The 19,687-nt window shown below is 52.0% G+C and overlaps 1 protein-coding gene across 2 annotated transcripts; it reads right to left on the reverse strand.

The window, feature by feature from the left end:
- Window positions 1-1,049: 1,049 nt before the first annotated feature.
- DES (desmin) lies at window positions 1,050-19,467 on the reverse strand. Of its 2 annotated transcripts, XM_081143076.1 has the most exons (11): window positions 19,305-19,462; window positions 12,422-12,484; window positions 9,685-10,322; window positions 8,704-8,764; window positions 8,474-8,569; window positions 8,164-8,325; window positions 7,879-8,004; window positions 7,281-7,501; window positions 6,006-6,049; window positions 4,440-4,522; window positions 1,050-4,236 (listed from the first exon to the last, which is right to left on the reverse strand). In XM_081143076.1, exons 2-11 carry the CDS (start codon window positions 12,482-12,484, stop codon window positions 4,195-4,197), a joined length of 1,536 nt encoding a protein of 511 aa, XP_080999202.1. In that variant the 5' UTR covers window positions 19,305-19,462; the 3' UTR covers window positions 1,050-4,194. The 2 variants fall into 2 exon arrangements, with proteins under 2 accessions (XP_080999202.1, XP_080999203.1); XM_081143077.1 differs by lacking the exon at window positions 12,422-12,484 and having other exon boundaries at window positions 19,305-19,467.
- Between the last annotated feature and the right edge of the window lie 220 nt (window positions 19,468-19,687).

A 19,687-nucleotide genomic window follows, 5' to 3' on the forward strand; every position in this document is an offset into this window, starting at 1 on the left:
TTCCTTGATGTGCAGGCAGAGGTGTGAGGGCCTGGGTAGAGAAGGCACTGACCTTTCCAGTCGCTGGCGCCCTCTCCTGGAGGAGCCTGCACTAGCTGTGACAGCAGGAAGCCATCAGACTGGCCAGGCCTGTCACCCAGGGCAGCTGTCTGCAAAGCGCTCATCTGTCCCTCAGAATGCACCCCACACTGCCCCGCGGCCTGGCGCCAGGCTGGGTGTGTGCTGCCAGTCTGCCCTGACTAGCAATCACAAGCCTATGGTGTCATGGAAAGAGAACTGGGCTCTGGAGGCCAAGGAACCTGGGGCCCAGTCCTCCTCTGCCACGGATATGCTGTGTGACCTTGGCAGTTCTCCCCACCTCTCTGGGCAGTGGAGAGCTTCCTCTTATTCATAATGATACACCATGTGCCTGGAACATGGTAAGAGCTCAATAAATGTTGGTTGAATCAGTGAATAAAGTGGGGGCCATCAGCCTTTCTGATAAATATTTAATTTAGAGAAAAGGAAACAAAAGTGCCCAGTGGGTATTCATTCAACAAGTATTTAAATATTTAATGAGCCCCTTCTATGGACCAAGCACTCTTATGGGCACCAGGGATACAGTAGTGAATAAAAACCTTGCCCTTGGGTAGCTGACATTTTAGGTGTTGAGCCAAAGGTCACTGATATACTTGCATACGTCTCCTGGGCGAGTTTTGGGGGGCAGGGGCGAGAAAGTGGTGAATGGGTGTGATGCATCATCCCAAGGGGTGGGGGGTAGGGCAGCCAGAGTAGACAGACAGGGCAGGAAAGTGGCCCCTGAGGCTTCGGTTCCTGGCTTAGGGACCTGCTTGCCTCCACAGTCCTTCCTACTCCTCCAGTTGGTCTGAAACTGGTCCTGTGGCTCTAGTGGGAAGCCGTCAGTCCTTGTTTCTCAATGTTCTGAGTCTTGGAGGAGAAGACGCCAGGCGTCCCCAGTAGCAGGGAGAGGCTCAGCCATGAGTGATGGTGATGGGTGTATGTGTATGACCACAAAACTCAGATCTTCTTTGGTTTACTTTTTTTTTTTTAATGTTTGTAATTGATTTTTAGAGAGAAGAAGGGAGGAGGAGAGAGAGAGAGAAACATCAATGGTGAGAAACATAGATTGGCTGCCTCCTGCACACCCCCTACTGGGGATCGAGCCTGCAACCCTGGCATGTGCCCCTACGGGGAATCGAACCAGTGACCTTTTGATGCATGGCTCAACCACTTAGCCAAATCAGCTGGGCATTTGGTTTACTTTTGTCCATCCTCTAGGAGCGCTGCACCTGTCTCCCACCCTAGCTTCCTTGGGTCACTGTCCAGCTCCCAAGGAAAGAGAAAAACCGAGCACTCAGAACCAGAATTTCTAGTCCCAGGAGGGCTCTGCTAGGAGAATGCTTCCCTACTGCGGGACACAGGGTGGGTCTGGGCCTCCTCTCTTCTCTGAGGACAAGTGTGTAGTCATCACAGGACACAGAGGTGTGCTGAGAAGGAAGGGCTTTCTGATTTTCAGAGCTGTCCCCGGCTGGAAGGGGCCACCATGGAGGTAGTGAGTTCTCTGACACCAGAGACATTCAAGCAGAGCTTGACGATTGCCCCTCAAGGTGTTGGGGCAAGGCTGGGGAGGGGCTTTCAGTATTGTGGGGATCATGGCCTTCCAGGTCTGACTCGGAGTCTAAGACTCCTACACTCCCTCCACCTTGGTGACTCGTTGGCATCTAAGCTTTTCTTTGGAGGATGGCGCTGCCTTTTAGACCTTCCCTGACCTTTGTGTCCCTTTGTCCTTCAGGTGGTAGGTTAGTGCACATAACTCATCCAGGGGAAAAAAGGAGTCTGGAGGCTCAATAAATTACTCAAAGATACACACACCACCTTTTATCCAGCTGGGCACAGCCTCCCCCAGGTGTTCTCTCACAGAGAGACTAACTTAGATTCCAGGGTCCCCAGCAGGCTCAAGGACAAGGAGCCCCTCACCTACCTCTCCTCCTCTATCCCAGTGTAAAGACCTCTAATTTCATGTGGAGCTCTGCTACAGGTTGAGGGGGTAGTTCTGGGGTCTGCAGGGTTCACCCCATTGGAGCACTGGGGAAAAGCAATGATCATGAGTAGACAGTTGCCCAGAGTGGGGACCAGAGGTGCAGGCCCAGATGTTTCCAGGCCAAAGGTGAAGAAACACTAAGGAGCCTTGCCGGAGTGGCTCAGTTGGTTGAGTGTTGTCTGAAAGGTTGCTGATTTGATTCCTGGTCAGGGCACATATCCAGGTTGTGGGTTTGATCCCAGGTTGGGGCACATATGGAAGGCAGCCAATGAATGTTTCTCTCCCTCTCTTTCTCTCTTCCTTCCTCTCTCTATGTGTGTCCTCAGGTGAGGATTTTTTAAAAAAAGAAACACCAAGGAGAAGGGAGTCTTCTTGGAGGGAGGGACTACACAGCCCAGAGGGGAAGGGGCAACTTGTGAGCAAGGAGTGCATCCAAGGAGAGGAGAGAGATACCAGAAAAGCTTTTGGAAGTTTCTAGAAAAAACCTACTTAGGAACACCAGAGTAGGCACTTTAAGACTAAAATCCCATTAGGTTTATTTTACCTACAATCTGAATTTATTGTTTGTGATCTCTACCCTCTTCCCAACTCTGAAGGGTAATCTCTCAACCTGTGAAGAGCATCAGGAAAGCTGAGGCCTACATGGATCCATCAAGCTTCCTAAATCCTTGATCCACCTGGAATTTATTTTTTGGAAGGAGTGAAAAGAGAGACAGCCTTAATCCTGTCCCCTGTGGCCAGCCAATTGCCCCCAGGCCCTATGTTAAATAATTAAGGTTTCCCCACAGAAACCTTTAACATATGGATGTGAATGTTTTATTCCACAATTTCCTAATTTTCTTTTCATATGTCCTACATTCCCCTCCCACCTTCCCAGATTCTCCCCAAATTTCCCTTTAGAGTTTTATTGAGATACCATTGCATTAAAATGATAAATTAATGAAGGGACAGCTTTAGAATACTGGGTCTTCTCTAAGAACAAGATAAAGCTTTTCATTTTCCTTAACATTATCACTTTTCCTGAATTCGCCCTTGTGCATAACAGGTGCTTAGGCGGTTTTCATGGAAAGGGTGTAAGCTGCTTTGGGGAAGGAACTGGGGGAGGAGCCCTACTTCAGAGCCAGTCTGTGGGGGGCGGTGGTGACCTTCAAAAAGAACAGCAGGTGGCATCCCTGCTCCCTGATTATCTGAATGGGGTAAGAGGCCCAAGGGGGGCAGTCCCAGAATTGGGGCCTAATTGGAGGTATGTGTGGTTTCCCAACAAAGGCCCTGTCCAGCTCCCTCCCCTAAATGCTGCCCACGTAAAACAAGGCTGGGAGGCTCTGGGAACAGGAGAGGTGACAGACCCTGGGGGACAGTCTGGCTGGCCAGGAGGGCAGCACAATCCATCACAGGGCACAGTTTGACAGGGCTCAGGGGCCCCTAGAGGAGACCTGGCAGTCAGAACAACAGGGGACATGCTAGGCTTGTGCTTCTCTTTTATTGTTTCTGTCCAGCCCCTGCAGCGGGGGAGGGGCAGGCATGGGGAGGTGGGTGCCCCTGCCACCTGCCTGAGACCACTCTGCCTCTGTCCTCTCCTTTCCTCTCAGCATCTAGCCTACCCTCACTCCTTCTGAATCTCCTGCTCCCACATCTGGCACCTTCGGGGGTTCCTTCTTGCAGGCCCTGCTTTTTAAGCCTACCCTGGGAATGGAAGGGATTATGGGGTTAATTTAGTGCCCCTCTCTCCACAGGGGACTAGTCCCCCAGTTACCTGCCCGGCTTACTGAGGAGTCCCTTTCTTTCTCTGACCTGGTCTGGGGTGTGGGGAGGTCCACTCCATGGGTCCCAACACCCTTCTGGGGTGAGGGACTCTCTCCAAAGCCAGAGGCTAGAGCCTGAGGTCACAGAGGTGGGAGGGGCAGGGCCACTGCTCTGCCTTGGCTCTCTCACTTCCAACATCTAGGACTCACGTTACTGGGGGCTCCTTGAGCCGGGCAGGGATAGGCCATGTTCCCTGTGGGGACCATGAGGGGTGGTGGTGAACAGGGGTCAGAAGCTGTGAGAGGAGCACTGTGGCTGGGTGTGGTGCTCTGGGATGGAAGGAGGCTGGCTTCAGGAGGCAGTGAGGACAGGGGCAAGGATGGTCTCTGGTGGCAGAGGGGTCTCTGGCTTTAGAGCACCTCGTGCTGCTGCTGTGTGGCCTCGCTGACAACCTGGGGAGGAAGAGAGCACAGTCCAGTCCAGTGCTGGCAGGAGAATGGAGCCACAGCCGCCCACCCCCACCCCAGAACAGCAGGACCCCCTCCCTTCAGACAAGGACCCAGACAAGCACAGCTGGCAGAAAGCACCTGGCTGACAGCTTCCCAGACACCCCCATGGCCCCACCAAAGGCAAGGGGACCAAGCAGACTGCTCACCTCCCCATCCCGGGTCTCGATGGTCTTGATCATCACTGTCTTCTTGGTATGGACCTCGGAACCCCTCTGTTCAGGGCTTGTTTCTGTAACAGATCCATCCACATGCTCAGCCTGACCAAGTCCAGGCTCAGACTGTTCCAGGGGCTGGGAGTCCGTCCCTGGTCCCACCAGGCAGAGCCCAGAAGACTCCCCCCCCCCTTCCAGACGGGCCTGGTACTTTTTCAGCAGGACATTTATCACCTGTCCTTGAGCCCAGCTAGTGGCTCTGCAGACCCCAGGGTTAGTCCCACAGCTGAGATGGGATCAGGAACCAACAGATATGCTCCAGGTGTGGACTGGTTCAGGAGCCCAGACCACGCAGCACTCCCATCCCTCACACATCTCCTTGTTCCCTTTCTACCCCTGGGCTGCAGGAGAGCTCAGCATGAATTTTTACCCTAACAGAACCCCAAAGCCCAGTCTCCAAGATACTCTCTTGGAGGCCTGGTACCCAGCCGCCTTTAAGACTCCAGATGACTAATTTGATGTCTTAATGAAAGAGAGTCGGACAGGAGTCAGTCACTGATTCACTGTGTTGGTAGCCAGTGACTGGCCCTCTGTGCCTCAATTTCTTCATTGTGAAATGGTAGCAATGATACTTGCCCTATCATGGCCACAGGACTATTAATTTCAAAAAGCATGAAGCCATTTTAAGTGTAAGGCTCACACTTAGTGTCTGTATAAACGACTAACTGAAAAGAGAGGTTCTGAGTTTTATAGGGTCAAGTTTAGGTCCTTGGTACTAAGAGTTTGGTTTTCGTGAATCTCCTTCTAGAGCAACCAGCCAGTGATGAACGTTGTGACTCGGTGGAGCCAGCATGTGTTTTTCCCTGATGCAAATGAACATCGAAGATATAAACTGTTTGATCTAGGAAAGGCGAAGCTGCCAAGGACTCCGACTTCCTTTCCTAATGTATCATTATAGTGTGTTTTTCTGTTCTCCAGGGTTGGAAAGCCATGCGATCTGCATATTACTAATGGCAGAATGGCAGAATGCCCTAACAGCTCCATCTTCTCATTGTTTGGCTTTGCTAAGGTTTGGCTTCATTGTTATAAACCTGCATCCAACATCTTATTCTAGCAAACTGGAGGTGTTCAACAAGCAGCGGAGAGGGGTGGAGTGGCACTTGGCAACTTGCTAAACAGACAATGGGTGGTTGGTGCCTTATAGCCCAGGGAGTATGGATCTAGATGCTTCTGCTGCCAGGTCTCCAAGGACACCCCTAGTTTTTTCAGAGTCTGGGTATATCAGCAAACAGTTTCTGTTTCATACTCAATACTTCCAGAAGGCGCAGTGGACATCGTCAATACAATACCATGAGATTAAAATAAAACAAAATAAAATAATCTCTTTGTCAGAAGATGCCTCTACCTAAACTGCCCCCACCGCAGCAGCCCCCTTTCTCTTCCCCGGGCCCCAGTGCTGCCCCCACAGTTCCGTCCCCCCTCCTGGCAGGCCTTGGGCACTGCCCATGCCGGATTCCTGCCCCTCACCAGCCCAGCCTCCACCTGCCCACATGCACTCACCTCGAAAGTTGAGGGTAGAGAAGGTCTGGATAGGGAGGTTGATCCTGAAAGGGGAGAGATCAAATCCCCCAAAGGTTAGGACCCTCCACCTCTCCCTGCGACCACCTATCAAAGCTTGCCCTGGTCTTCTCTAAACACCACCCGAAGCTGTCCAGTCCCAGGGTCCCCAGCACTCCCACTGCCACACTGCTCAGGGCATAGGGTCAAAGGCCAACTTTAGCTGTCCCAGGAACTGTCCCTTCTGGAAGGATCACCCATTCCATCCCTAACCTGCTGGCATGACACCGACACCCCCAATCCCACTGCACTCTCCAGTTCAGGGTTTCCTTCTTGCTCCTGACACAGCAGGAAGTATGATAGCAGCTCTGGGGGACACCATTGTGTGTGCCCACCCTCCAGCCAGGCTGGGAACCTTTGGCCCACCCACGTGAGGCCAAGTTCCAGGAACTGCCAGTTAGCTACCTTAAAATGTCATTATATGTCCGTGTTATTCTACAAAATCCGAAATCTATGTGTAAGTCTACATCTATACATATCTGCTGATTTTTTAAAAACTTCCAACGTTATCATTTTTATGAGTATCAATAGGCATCCCCTTTTTTTTTAGTTTAGTTTACATACAGTGAAATGCACAGATCTTTAGTGTGCAATCTGGTGAGTTTTGATCAGGGTCTACATCCATGAAACTACAAATCTAAATAAAAATATAGAACATTTCCTTCACCCCAGCAGGTGACCCCGTGTTCCCTTCCAACTGTATGCTATTTTCTGTGTCTAGAGGTGAATTGACATGTCTGAGCATGTCATTCTGGGTCTTTGCCCACGAGCATGGGTGTGTGTATGTGTGTGTGTGCACATGTGCGCCCTCAGTATACAAGTCTGCACCCTCTCTCTCAGCCTGTATCCAAGGCTCTCCGTCTCTGCCTTTATCTGGCCCCTCCCTTTCCTGCCTCATCCTTCCCCACTTTGCTCTCATCTCTCCCTTGACTGGCAGTAATATTTTATTACCATTTGCTGAACATGGTTTTATGCTGCTGGTTCTTAATTCTGAAGGCAGATGAGGGAATAGTTATATTTCTCTTTTTATAAAAGCTATTAATTAAATCACTTTTTACCCAGGTGGCCTTGGTTAATTCTCTGCAATTAGTGGAGTGGTGGCCTCTTGTATAAAATTGTTTCCAGATCTTGTTGAGTTGATCCTGAGCACCCACTGGGGCAGGAATCGGCCCCCCAGCGTCTCCCAGACCACCCCCCCAGCCCCGCCTTGTCCCTCACCGGCTCTCCTCGCCCTCCAGCAGCTTCCGGTAGGTGGCGATCTCCACGTCCAGGGCCATCTTGACATTGAGCAGGTCCTGGTACTCGCGCAGATGGCGGGCCATCTCATCCTTCAAGTGGCGGATCTCCTCTTCTAGGCGAGCGATGTTGTCCTGGTAGCCGCTGGCCTCACTAGCGAAGCGGTCCTCCAGCTCCCGCATCTGCCTCATCAGGGAATCATTCTGCAGGGGAGGGACGCCCAGGTCAAGATCAGGTTGTTTTAAGTGGGGATTCACTGGGGGTCCAGGATGGGGGAAAGACAGACTCAGGGCTGGGAGGCAACCTTGGATGGTCAGATCCAGGAGTTTTCAAACTCTTTTGAGCCAAGGAACCCTGAACTCGAAGTGTCATGAGGAAACTCAGAGAACAGAAGGCAAAAGGCAGCATCGCTGTTCGGCCTCCACGCCCCCACACAGGGCAAGCCACCTGTTCTTCCCCTTGTGGTGGATTTGAGGAGACAGGGGCCCAGAGAGGGCATGTGATAGGCCTAAGGTCACAGAGTGAGGGTGGGAGCTGCAGGCAGAAGGAGCTGGGCCAACCAAGGTGGGCAGGGACTCACAGTGCCTTTGAGGGCATCGATCTCGCAGGTATAGGACTGGATCTGGTGCCGGTACTCCATCATCTCCTGCTTGGCCTGGCGCAGCGCATCGTTGTTTTTGTTGGCTGCCTGGGTCAGGTCGGACACCTAAGGGCAGAGAGGGGCCCTGAGATGAGGAAGATGCAGGTTGCAGGTCGGGCTAGACCAGAGAGCATGGAGACCCCGCTCACCCTCCTCCCATGGATGGAGCTACAGGAAACACTTCCAGACCGGGATTGAGGGGGACACAGGGGCCAGGCCACCCACCTTCGACTTGTACCACTCTTCGGCTTCGGAGATGTTCTTAGCCGCGATGGTCTCGTACTGGGCCCGGATGTCCCTGAGGGCAGCAGTGAGGTCTGGCTTGGTCATGTCCATCTCCACGTGGACCTGCTGTTCCTGAAGCTGGGCCTGGAGCTCTCGGATCTCCTGAAAGGTGCATCTGGGCTTCAGTCCCCTACCAGGCCCCACACAGCATCCTCACACCCCCATTCCCAGAGCCCAGCACCACCATTCCCCCTTCCTGCCTGCTTTCACCAGCGGCTAAGGGCCCTGAGGAGGAGGGCCCAGAGCATACCTCTTCATGCACTTTCTTAAGGAAAGCGATTTCCTCGTTGAGAGATTCGATCCTGCGCTCCAGGTCAATTCGAGCTAGAGTGGCTGCATCCACATCCTGGGAGAGGTCAAGCAAGAGGGACAGGGTGACCCACACAGGGCTGAGGCAGACCAGGGGCCACACCGGGGGCACGGACGGGGGATGACGGACGGACACAGGGGTAAGGATGCTGGAGATCAAAGAGGGCTCACCGATCGAAAGGCAGCCAAGTTGTTCTCTGCTTCTTCTTTCAGTTGAATCTCCTCTTGCAGCCTAGTGGGGGCAGACAGACAGACAGAAGGATAGATAGTCAGTGAAGATAAAACTGCCCTGGAGATGACTGGCCTGGGGGCTGCCCAGAGAGTGGGCTGAGAGCAGAGAAAGGAGGCCTGGCAGCCTGGTAGAGACAGTAGAGGCCCTGCCCAACTGAGAGAGGACAGGAAGTGGCCCAATCTCTGCCCCAGAGCCACACCCTGGAAGTCTATGTCCCCATCAGACTGTGACCTCGCTGAGATTAGGAAGCATGGTTATTTTAACCACTTCTACGTTCCTGGTTCCTAGCCCCAGCTTGGCCCACATAGGTGCTCAGTTCATGTTTGTGACCTGGGTGGCAGGGTGGTGACTCTGCCCACTGGGGCTGTCAGAAGCAGGACCCACCAGTACTTGCTCTATACTTGCCCTTTTGTACTGGGAGCCCAGTGGAGCCCCCCATCCAGTCCTCCCAGCTTTCTGAGGGCTGCAGCCCCCCACCGACTCTCCCCTGTCCTTTGGATTATCTGCTCCCCTATGAAACGGCACAGCCTCAGCCAGGCCCCCAGCCAAGATCCCCACTATACCCCCTCCCCAGGGTCTCATCACAGAGAAGCTGAGAGCTACTGCTTGGATTCCGCACCCCCTGCCCTTCCCAGCGGGCCCCAGATTTCCTCTCAACCTCCCCTTTTCCCCTCTGACTGAACTGGGCCTCCTTCCTCCACCCATCTGTCTGCCTGACCGCCATCAACATCACCCCATCTTCTTAAGATGCCTTTTAAGGGGGGCTGTCCACAGGGCACCTGTTCTTCCAGGGTCTCCCATTTCCACCCCAGGATGCCTCCAAGAAAACTCTTGCCGAGTGGGAGAGGCCTGGAGTCCATCTCCGCTCGGGGGCGTGAGCAGGTCTTGGAAAGGGGGTTCTGGGAGCGCCCGGCTCTCACCTGACTTTAAGCCGCTGCAGGTCGTCCAGCAGGTTGTCGCGCTCGAGGTCCACGCGGGAGCGCTGGTTGCTGAGCACGTCCACCTGGCGCCGCAGCTCGCGCAGCTCCTCCTCGTAGATCTCGGCCACCCGCGTGGGCTCGCGGCCCTTGAGCCGGTTGACCTCGGCGGCCAGCACCGCGTTCTGCTGCTCCAGGAAGCGCACCTTCTCGATGTAGTTGGCGAAGCGGTCGTTGAGCTCCTGCAGCTCGGCCTTCTCGTTGGTGCGCGTGGTCAGGAACTCCTGGTTCACGGCGTCGGCCAGCGAGAAGTCCAGCAGCTCGCCCGCGCCGTAGGAGGAGGGCGCGCGGGCCGCCCCCAGCCGGCTGGTCCGCAGCGATCCCAGCCCCCCCGCCCCGCCCGACGTGCGCGACATCTGGTAGACGCGGGATGTCATGGAGCTCGAGGAGCCCTTGGTGCCGAAGCCGGCGCGCGGGAACACGGGCGAGCTCAGCGGGGAGCCGAGCGGGAAGGCCGGGGCGCCCCCGAAGGTGCGGCGGTAGGAGGACACGCGCTGGCTGGACGAGTAGGCCTGGCTCATAGCGGCGGCGCGGGCGAGGCTGGGCGGCGAAGAGGCGGCGGGCAGGCGGCCGGCGGAGAGCTGGAGGCGGAGGGGACACGGGGCCCCGGCGGTCGGCACTATTTGTATCCCTCCTGACATCAGCCCCCGCCGCCCCTCCCCTGACAGCTGCAGGATCCGGCTGTCCTGCCAGGAAAGGGCGGCCGCTGGCGCGGGGGCGGGGAGGCCAGTCACCCCCCCCAAGAGGCCTGCGCCCCTCGGCCGGCTGGTGGGGGGCTCGTGAGGGCTGTGGGAGAGGCTGATCAGCCTAGGAGGGCGCATGGGCCGTCCCGCAACAGCGTCCACAGGGCAGCAGGCATGTCCGGAACCCCCAGGCAGGCCCCTTTCAACCTTGGGGGCCTACCCCGCACTGCCTGTAGTCAGGGGAGAGAGCTCCGGAGAGGCTGCCCTTTAGTTTGAGGGTCTCCTTTGGGTTCCCAGGTGACACTTTGGTCATTTCCTGAAGGGACCAGGCCTGTTCCCAGGAAAGGCTCCAAGTCACCTTTTTTCCTAAAGAGTCTCTGGAAGTGGCAGAGGTTTGGAAGGGCTCAGGCAACCATCAGGAGCCCACCGGCCACACCTAGATAGAAGAAGTGAGCCACCATGGCCAGGGCTGGCCTGCTCAGGTATGTCCATTGGCACCTGGGTTCTAGCTCTGAGCCTCAGTTTCCCCCTAGACTAGCATAGGCCCTTTTCCTCCCCACCTACTGATGAGGACGGGGCCTCAAGTTTATCAGCAACAGGGTGGTTTCACGGAAAGGCCTGGTGTGCTTTCAGTTTCCAGTGGCTAAATATACTCTCACCCCCATACCACCAACTTCACCTGGCTTCTGTCCCCTCGGTGTCCACTCTACTCCTCTCTGATTCATCCCCCTACCCACACCACCCACGCCTACACACACCAGGGGTTTGTGTTTTGTCACGAGCCGCATGTCAACCCAGCCATCTCTCTGGCAGCAACAGCTGCCAACCCGAAATACCAGAGCTGGTATTTATAGAGGAGACTGCATGGGTCCGGTAAACAAGCGCACAGAAGAGAAGCTCTGGGGTGGGGGCCAGGTACCTGAGGAGGAGGCATGAGTGTCAGATGGCAGAGGAAAGCTTGGGGTGATAAGCCCCACTTACTTCCTACCTCCATAACGTTCTAGCCCCAGCGGGAATGGAGTCCTGCAGAGGGCTTGCCCATCCGCAAGGCACTGGCTGACCCCAGAGGACATGCCACTTCTCCATGAACACTGCCGTCTTCTACACCTCCACCTGGCACTCAAGGCTCTCTTAGGCCTGACCCTTTTGGAATGCAAACCTTGGAAATAGAGTGCTGGGCCTCCCCTAGCTCTGCCATCACCAGCAGGACTAAGTACGAGACAAGTCCTTTACTTCTCTGTGTCCTCACTTTAAAGTGGGGATGTTAGACTCGCCATGTCTACCCTTTACACATTTGAAGATGCTCAGGTAACAATATGCAAAAGTTCTAATAATACCTTACATGCACTGAGCACCTACTCTATGCCACTCTGCTGAGCGCCCCGCACCCATGTCCCCCAATTCCCCAACAACCCTTTGAGGTAGGAGCTAGTATCAGTCCCATTTTGTAGCTCAGGAAGCTGAGGCAGTCTCACCCCAAAGCCCATGCTTTGTCCCCAAGGTGGGTGTGGATGTGCCAGGTGATCTGTAAAGGGCTTTGTGACTGCTATCTTTTTCAAAGCCCTTTCACATTAAGTGTCTAATTTTTACCCAAGAAACAAGCTTATAAAGTGGGTGGGGAGTTCCAGCTATTCTTATCCAGCCTTCGAGTCACTGCAAGCTGTTGCCTTCTGGTTATTTCTGTGTCTCGTCTCCCAAACTAGATTCTAGGCTCCTGGAGAATTTTGGAGACCACGTGGGTTCTTAGTACATCCCAGGCAGCACTGTCCTTCTGGTAATTCAATGTAGCCTTCGAGCTTTCTTTCTCATTTCCTTATTTTGGTAACAACGGCCACACACACACACCCCCTAGGAGTGGATAGGTGACTCAGCTCCCAGCCAGTCTTAGAACTGCATCCCTCTTGCTGGGGTGGTTGGCTCAGGGGGTGGAGTGGGACCTAAGCAGGGCCAATCAGAGACCTTCCTTGAGATTTATAAATGGAACTGGGATTACTAACCTGGAGCCTGTGGACACCATGTTTCCTGCCCACTGGGAAGGTCTTTCTGGAGGAAAAAGCCATCTACATGAAAGGAGAGGCAGAGACACCTGGTGAGGGGGAGAATGCCAGGCAGATAATCCTAAATTCCAGCCCCTGGGGCCCTAGTTCTGCAGCTCTTCCTCTATTTTGTGAGCTCTTTCAGTGACCTTCCTGGCTTTGAGGCCAATAAACTTTTCTTATTTTTCATTTAAGGAACTTGATGTTGACTTTTGTCACTTGTAGTCAAAACAATCCTGACTAGTGTACTATAGTAAACTGTGCATCTATTTCCACGAAGCTGGAGAGGACAGAACATTTATGGGACTCCTCTCTGTAAACAGTTTCCAGTCCACATAAGGAAATTGCCTTTCTAACCAGCACTGGCTACAGTTGCCCATGTGGTAGCAGCTCCCTGAGCTGTCCCAGCAGGCAAGGAGCGAGCAGGCTTCACATGGCCAAGGAGGCACAGGCCTGGCCCAGTCCGCAGGTCTGCGTGTCTGTCCCCAGCACTCTGCAAGGCTCGAAGAGGAGGAGGAACCTGTGCAGAATCCCTGCAGGACAGAAGAAGGAGGGGACCTCTCAGCATGGAAAAGCTCTACAATGAAAATGAAGGAAAGCTGGAAAGAGAGGGAAAGTCAGAAGGTGCTGAGAGAATGTGGAGATGTGTTAAGGGTTCAGGAAGAGCTAAGGAACCAGCAGAACAGGTGGCTTTCATTGGATGCAAAGAGATGTACAGGATCCATTCATCCCAAGGGGCCAACGGAGCGTCAGGGGAGTGAGGGGTGGAGGTAGGGGCCAAAGGGGCTTACAAGATATCCCGTATCTTTAAATTTAGACTTCAATTCTTTAGACTTCAATTCTGATTTCTCTGCTGAGAATAGTCTAACCCTGCTTTCCACAGGGGGCATTTGCCAGGTGGTGTGCTTTAACCTTAAGCTGATACTTTACTGTGTCCGTCACCTTTTGTTACCAGCAGACTTTTGATCCAACTATACAATGTTCTATTTCAGTAGGGGATTTTCACCCATGTGCACGGGAGAGACGTTCATGGTACTTTGTAAAACAATAAAGAAAAAAGTTTTCAGAAACATACACACACACACACACACACACACACACACACACACTGACCAGCCCAAGGGCTGAGTTTCTTGGTTAAATGAGGCAAAAAAATAAATGAATGAATAAATAGATAGATAGAGGATGATAGATAAATTCATCTATTCTCTAGTCAAAATCAACATCTCCACCAGACTTGGCTCCGAACCACTTGGGTCTGTTTCCAAAATTCGGTTTCACCCATGAGGATTTGCTACCATGGAGGACAGCAAAACACTCCGAGGCTTGGAAGGCAGGTGAGAGAGGAACGCTCTGCTTCAGCAGCAGCACTGCCAACTAGGACGTTAGCCGCCCCCCCACCACCACTTCGAATTGGACACACTAAAAACAATAATAATTAATCTGGAGGATTAATGTACTCATCACAAAATGCAAGAAGTCCCATTCTGCAGGTTGCCTTTTCATTCTGTTGATAGTGTCCTTTGATGAACAAAAGATTTTAATTTTGATGAAGTCCAATATATCTATTTTTTCTTTTCTTGCTTGTGCTTTTGGTGTCATATTCAAGAAATCATTGCTAAATCCAGGGTCATGAGTTTCATCCCCTGTGTTTTCTTTTAAGAGTTTTACAGTTTTATGTCTTTAACCCATTTTGAGTTAATTTTTGTATGTGGTGTAAAGGTAAGGGTCCAACTTCATTCTTTTACATGTGAATATCCAGCTTTCCCAGTACCATTTGTTGAAAAGACTGTCCTTTCCCCTATTGAGTGGTCTGGACACCTGTTAAAAATCATTTAGCCATGTATGTGAGGGTTTATTTCAGGGCTCACTATTCTATTTCACTGGCTTATCCGTGTATCTGTCCTTATGCCTGTTCCATAATGTTTTTGGTTTTTTTAGATTTTTTTTTTTTTTTAATTTTTTGCTATGGTAAATGGAATTTTCAAAAATAATATATTCTAGTTATTAGTGATACATAGGGATGTTATTGATTCCCCCTTTTTACTGAATTTATTGGGGTGACTCTGGTTAACAACATTTTGTGTGTGTGTGTGTTTTGTTTGTTTTAATATATCTTTATTGATTTCGGAGAGAGGAAAGGAGAGGGAGAGAGAGAGATAGAAGCATCAATGATAAGAGTCATTGATCTGCTGCCTCCTGCACGCCCCCAACTGGGAATCGGGCCCACAACCCGAGCATGTGCCCTGACTGGGAATCGAACCCTGATCGCCTGGATCCTAGGTTGACACTCAACGGCTGAGCCCTGCCTGGCTGGGCCCATACTGTTTTGATTAATGTGAATTTCTAGTGAGTTTTGAAATCAGGAAGTGTATGTCCTCCAACTTTGTTCTTCTTTTTCAAGATGTTTTGACTATTCAGGGTCCCTTGAAATTCCATATGAGTTTTAGGATGGATTTTTCTATTTCTTCCAAAAACATTGGTAGGCTTTGGCATTGAAGCTGTAGATCATTTTGGATAGTATTTTGACAGCTTAACAGTATTAAATCTTCCCATCAGTGAACACGGATGTCTTTCCATTTATTTCTGTCTTCTTTAATTTATTTCAGCAAAGTTTTATAGTTTTCAGTGTATAAGTCTTATGCCTCATTGGTTATATTTATTCTAAAGTATTTTATTCTTTTCGATGCTATTGCAAATGAAATTGATCATGTGGGGTTTTTCCTGCATTCTGTTATTGTGGTGTATTATACTAATTCATTTTTCATATCTTGAACCATCCTTGAATGCCAGGAATAAATCCCACTTGATCATGGTATATAATCCCTTTAATATGCTGATGAATTTGGTTTGCTAGTATTTTGTTGAGAATTTTTACATCATTATTCATAAGGCTTGTAGTTTTATTTTCTTGTGTATTTTTGTCTGGCTTTGATATAAGGATAATGGTGCCTTCACAGAATGAGTTAGGAAGAGTTTCTTTATTTTCAAGTTATTGGAAATGTTTGACAAGGATTAGTGTAAATTCTCAAATGTTTGATAGAATTCACCAGTGAAGCCATCTCGCCCAGCTTTTTTCTTTGATAGGAGGTTTTCAGTAATTTTTCTTAATATTCTCATTTATATTTCACTGTATAAATTTGCCATAGTTTATTTGGCCAATTTTTTATTGATAGATATTTGTATTGTTTTCAGTATTTTGATATAATAAACAATGCTGCTATGAACATCCTTGGGACACACTTTAAATAGATAAATTTGGCAGTCACATTACTTTATGGTGACACCTCTTAAGTTAATTGATATTAGAATTGGGAAGTTCCACCAAGACAAACCAGTTCATTCAGCATTTCTCAGAAAAAGAAGACAATTCATAAATTTGTGTACATAATATGGTGTCTTGTACAGTACATTTTGTTGAGTCAATTAAAAAAGGAAGTCAGGCCCTAGCCGGTTTTGCCCAGTGGTTAGAGCATCAACCTGCAGACTGAAGGGTCCCAGGTTCAATTCCAGACAAGGGCACATGCCTCAGTTGCAGGCTTGACCCCTGGCCCTGGTCAGGGTGCATGCAAGAGGCAACCAATTGATGTATCTCTCTCACATCGATGTTTCTCTCCCCCCCCCTCACCCCCACACACACTCTCTTTGAAAAACAATGGGGGAAAATATATCCTCTGCTGAGGATTTAAAAAGAAAAGAAAAGAAAGTCAGTTCTGAAGTGTGCTTGAGATCTTCCCAGGTTACTCTGACCTTGGAGAGTCTTGGAAACTTAAGATCGAATGTAACTTCATAAATCACAAGGTTGACCAGTCCCAAGCCCCCACTTCTCAGTTAAGGCTTAAATCTTCTCCACAGTGACTCTAGCAAGCACTGCTCCAGCTTGAATACCTCCACTGCCTGGGAACCAGGCATTTCCAGCAGCCCATTCCATTCCATAAAGGGTCATTAGGTACCTAACACATCTCCATCAAGGGGCAATATAAAGAAAATGTTTCCTTATATTTGAACCCAGGTGATGTGTCTCTGATATGTCACTTCTTTTAACCTGGGAGCCAAATAAAACAAGAAGAAACCCCTTTTCACAGATCTGCTTCTTAATTATTTCTGGGGAGTGCCTTTTGGAGACTGCCTGTTTCACCATTGCCACTTTCTCTCCCTTCCCTGAACTACTGAACCAGCAAAACCCAAACTCATCATAGCTCCCAAGTCCCCACAGGACTGGCCCTGCCCATCTTGTCAATCTCAACTCACTCACCTCTCCTCCGTGCTCACCTCACTTCAGACACACTGGCCTTTTTTCTGGTGAGTGATGTTGCTGAGCTCTTTCCAGCCTCCAGGCCTCTTTGTTCCCTGCCTTCCCCTCTGCTCAATGTCTGGAGGGCTTATGGATGCCTAGGCAGATCTCTGAAACTTACAGAGGGCTCCTTGGAAGACAAGGGCCCTGCCTACCCATAGGACCTCCCAGATCCCATGGGTGGCACGAATAGAGGGCAGGTGGCTGGTGTGAGTGGATGGCTGGGATGGGGACACTGACCAGGACAGCACAGGGCATGTGGATTGAGAAAAACTGACGGAGGTCCAAAGGGGGAGAAACAGAAGTGACTCTTCCACCTTGCCCTGTCTGGAAGCACCTCACCTACTCTAGGTCCACCCCAGAACCCGTGATGTGAGACAGTGCTGACACCTTCCTCCACTGGTGCACCCCCACCTCTGGGTGGCCCTTTGTCCCTCTTTCTCGGGCTTCTCCTCCTCTTCTTTCTGTTTCCCAGCTGAGGACCTCATGCTTCCATCCTGAGCCGGGTTGGGCCAGGAGGCCACCACTGTATGAGAGCCTTGGGGACAGTGTGGCAGGTGTCAACTTGGGGAGCCTGGCTCTTGCCTCAGCTTTAGCACTTGGTGGGAAGGTAGGAGGCCCAAGCCTGGGGGTGTGGTGGTGGGCCACTATGCAGAGCCTAAGACATGGCCCTCATCCTGGGGTTTTACCAACTAAACATCTGTGTCACCTGGGTAAGTCCTGAACACCCTCCTGCCCACCAGGCCTAGGTGTGAAAGGGGACCAGACCAGGTCATCTCTGAAGCCCCCTTAGCATCTGACATCCTGAGTCTCTGGGCCCACTCTCCGTGGTCCCCAGCTGAGCCCTTGCTCCCAGAGCCCCTCCCCCAAACAGCCCCCTTCCACGCTGCCCCTCCACCCACCTTCCCTCAGCTGTAAGGCTGCTTAACCTCCACAGGCCGCTGAGGAGCCCGGGTGAGTGACTGTAAAAGGGAAGGAATGTCCAGAGGCAATTGTTTCTTCCTGATATCACTGGGGGGAGGTTAAGTTGGGGGGCCCAGCCAGACAGCCAGCGCAGGCAGGACTCTCCCTGAAACTCATCTCTCCCCGCTGTACTGTCCCCCCCCCCCAGGCTCAGGCTGCAATCCACCTCCTCTCATCTGCTGCCCTCCGCATCTCATTAGTTTAGGACCTTCAGGCCATAGCCTCCCTCTCCCAACTTTCTCCACCTGACCCCAGACCCTTTCCTGGGCCCCTTCCTTCACTGGCACCCCCACCCCAGTTCTCGCAAATCCCTCCTCCGCCTCTCGTCACCCCCCCACCCTGGACCTAGCTCCTTCTCTGGGCTCCAACCCCCTCCTGCCCCAGCTCCTTTTACAGACATGGAGCGCGGCGGGTTTTCTGCCAAAGTAGGAGAAGTCTGAAGCTACTCTCACCTCCCCCCAGCCCCCAACTTGTCCTACCTAATAGGACGTCTGGCTGGCTGGGGAAGGCGGAGGTGCTGGTGGTGAGGAGCAGAAGGAGGGCTGGGGGTCACTCAGGGGTGCTCAGGGGTGCTCAGGGGACTCTGAGCACCTTGTCAATAATTCCAGGTGTTATTTGCATCAGTAAGAGATGGGGGGATGGGCAGGATGGGGATGAAGGTCCGGTGGAGTGAAGGGGAGGGGATTTTAGTAGCATTAAGGGAAGATCCCCTGGAAGGTCTCCTGATGTGTTGGGAACAGCATATGGCTGGGAGATGGGATAAGCTGTGTGACATTGGACTGGCCATGTGCCCTCTCTGGTCTCAGTTTCTCTTGCTTAAAGTGCAATATCCCTCTCTATTTTGACCCCAAGGAGAGGAGTGACAGGGGCCCTTTTCTTCAGAATCCAAATGTGGTGACTCCCTGGAGACTCAGGGGCAGTGGGACCCAGGTCACTGACAAGTCCCCAGAATAGCCCAGATGCCACCACATTGTTGGGATGAGGCTACACCCGCCTGCAGAAATGGAACCAACTTCCTCAGACACATGCCCTCCCTGCTGCCAGGTTCCTCCCTCCCACCAGGTCCTCCTCTCCTCCCTCTTCCCAGGTTTTCGTCTTCACCGTGTGAGCCCGGTCCTGCCCAGCACAACAAATGCTGCCCACTTAGGGCTCTCAGAGACTAGTTGTCCCCTCTCCACATCTGGCCACCTCCTCAGAGTTCCCAGAAGTCTGCAGGGGATGCCTCTGAACTTCTCCAAATCCCACCCAGTCCTGAGCCATTTCCCGAGGAGACAGAGACCGAGGCAGCAGAGCCCCCTTTCCTAGCACAGATGTGCATCCCCCCGCATCGAAGCCCCCAGGAGAACAGGAGCAGGTGCTCGTTGACCAGACTGGGGATACCTGGGCTGGCGAGGGTAAGAGGCGCCTGAGAACTGGGCTGGAGGTATCAGGGTGCGTGAGAGACAGCTGAGATGTGCAGGCCCGTACTTAGCCCCACTGAGCTCATTTCAGTCTCTCCCCTCCCCTCGGGCTCACACCCTCGCAGCCTCTCACCAACTCGGAGCCCTCCTCTGCACTGTACGCCCCTCCTTTCTTCCCTAGACTTACCCCAGATGGAGAAGCGCGGCCCCCTTTCTTCCCTGGAATTCTGACAGGTTCTTCCTGCCCTCATTCAGCCTTCTCTTCTCCCTGATTCACTCATTCCTTTCATCTTCCCTCATAGGCTTTTTTGGTTTCAGCCCCTCCAGTTTGGTCATATCCCTGCTGTCCTGGACCCTGTCCAGGTTTCCTACCTCCCTTTGAGGCTGTGGGGTTCTTTAAACAGGGCCTGAGCGGGCTGGCAATGACCTCACAGGGCCACTATGCACAGTTGCTATATATAACCTTATAGGATCATCCTCTCCTTCCTCCAACCAGCTGAGTCACAGTCAGCTTGGGGTCCACTCAGACCCCAGGGCCTTCTCTGCCACTCTAGACCACAGCCCACCACA

The sequence above is a fragment of the Miniopterus schreibersii genome (genome assembly GCF_964146895.1).
Source record: "Miniopterus schreibersii genome assembly, chromosome: 7".
Taxonomy (NCBI): domain Eukaryota; kingdom Metazoa; phylum Chordata; class Mammalia; order Chiroptera; family Miniopteridae; genus Miniopterus; species Miniopterus schreibersii.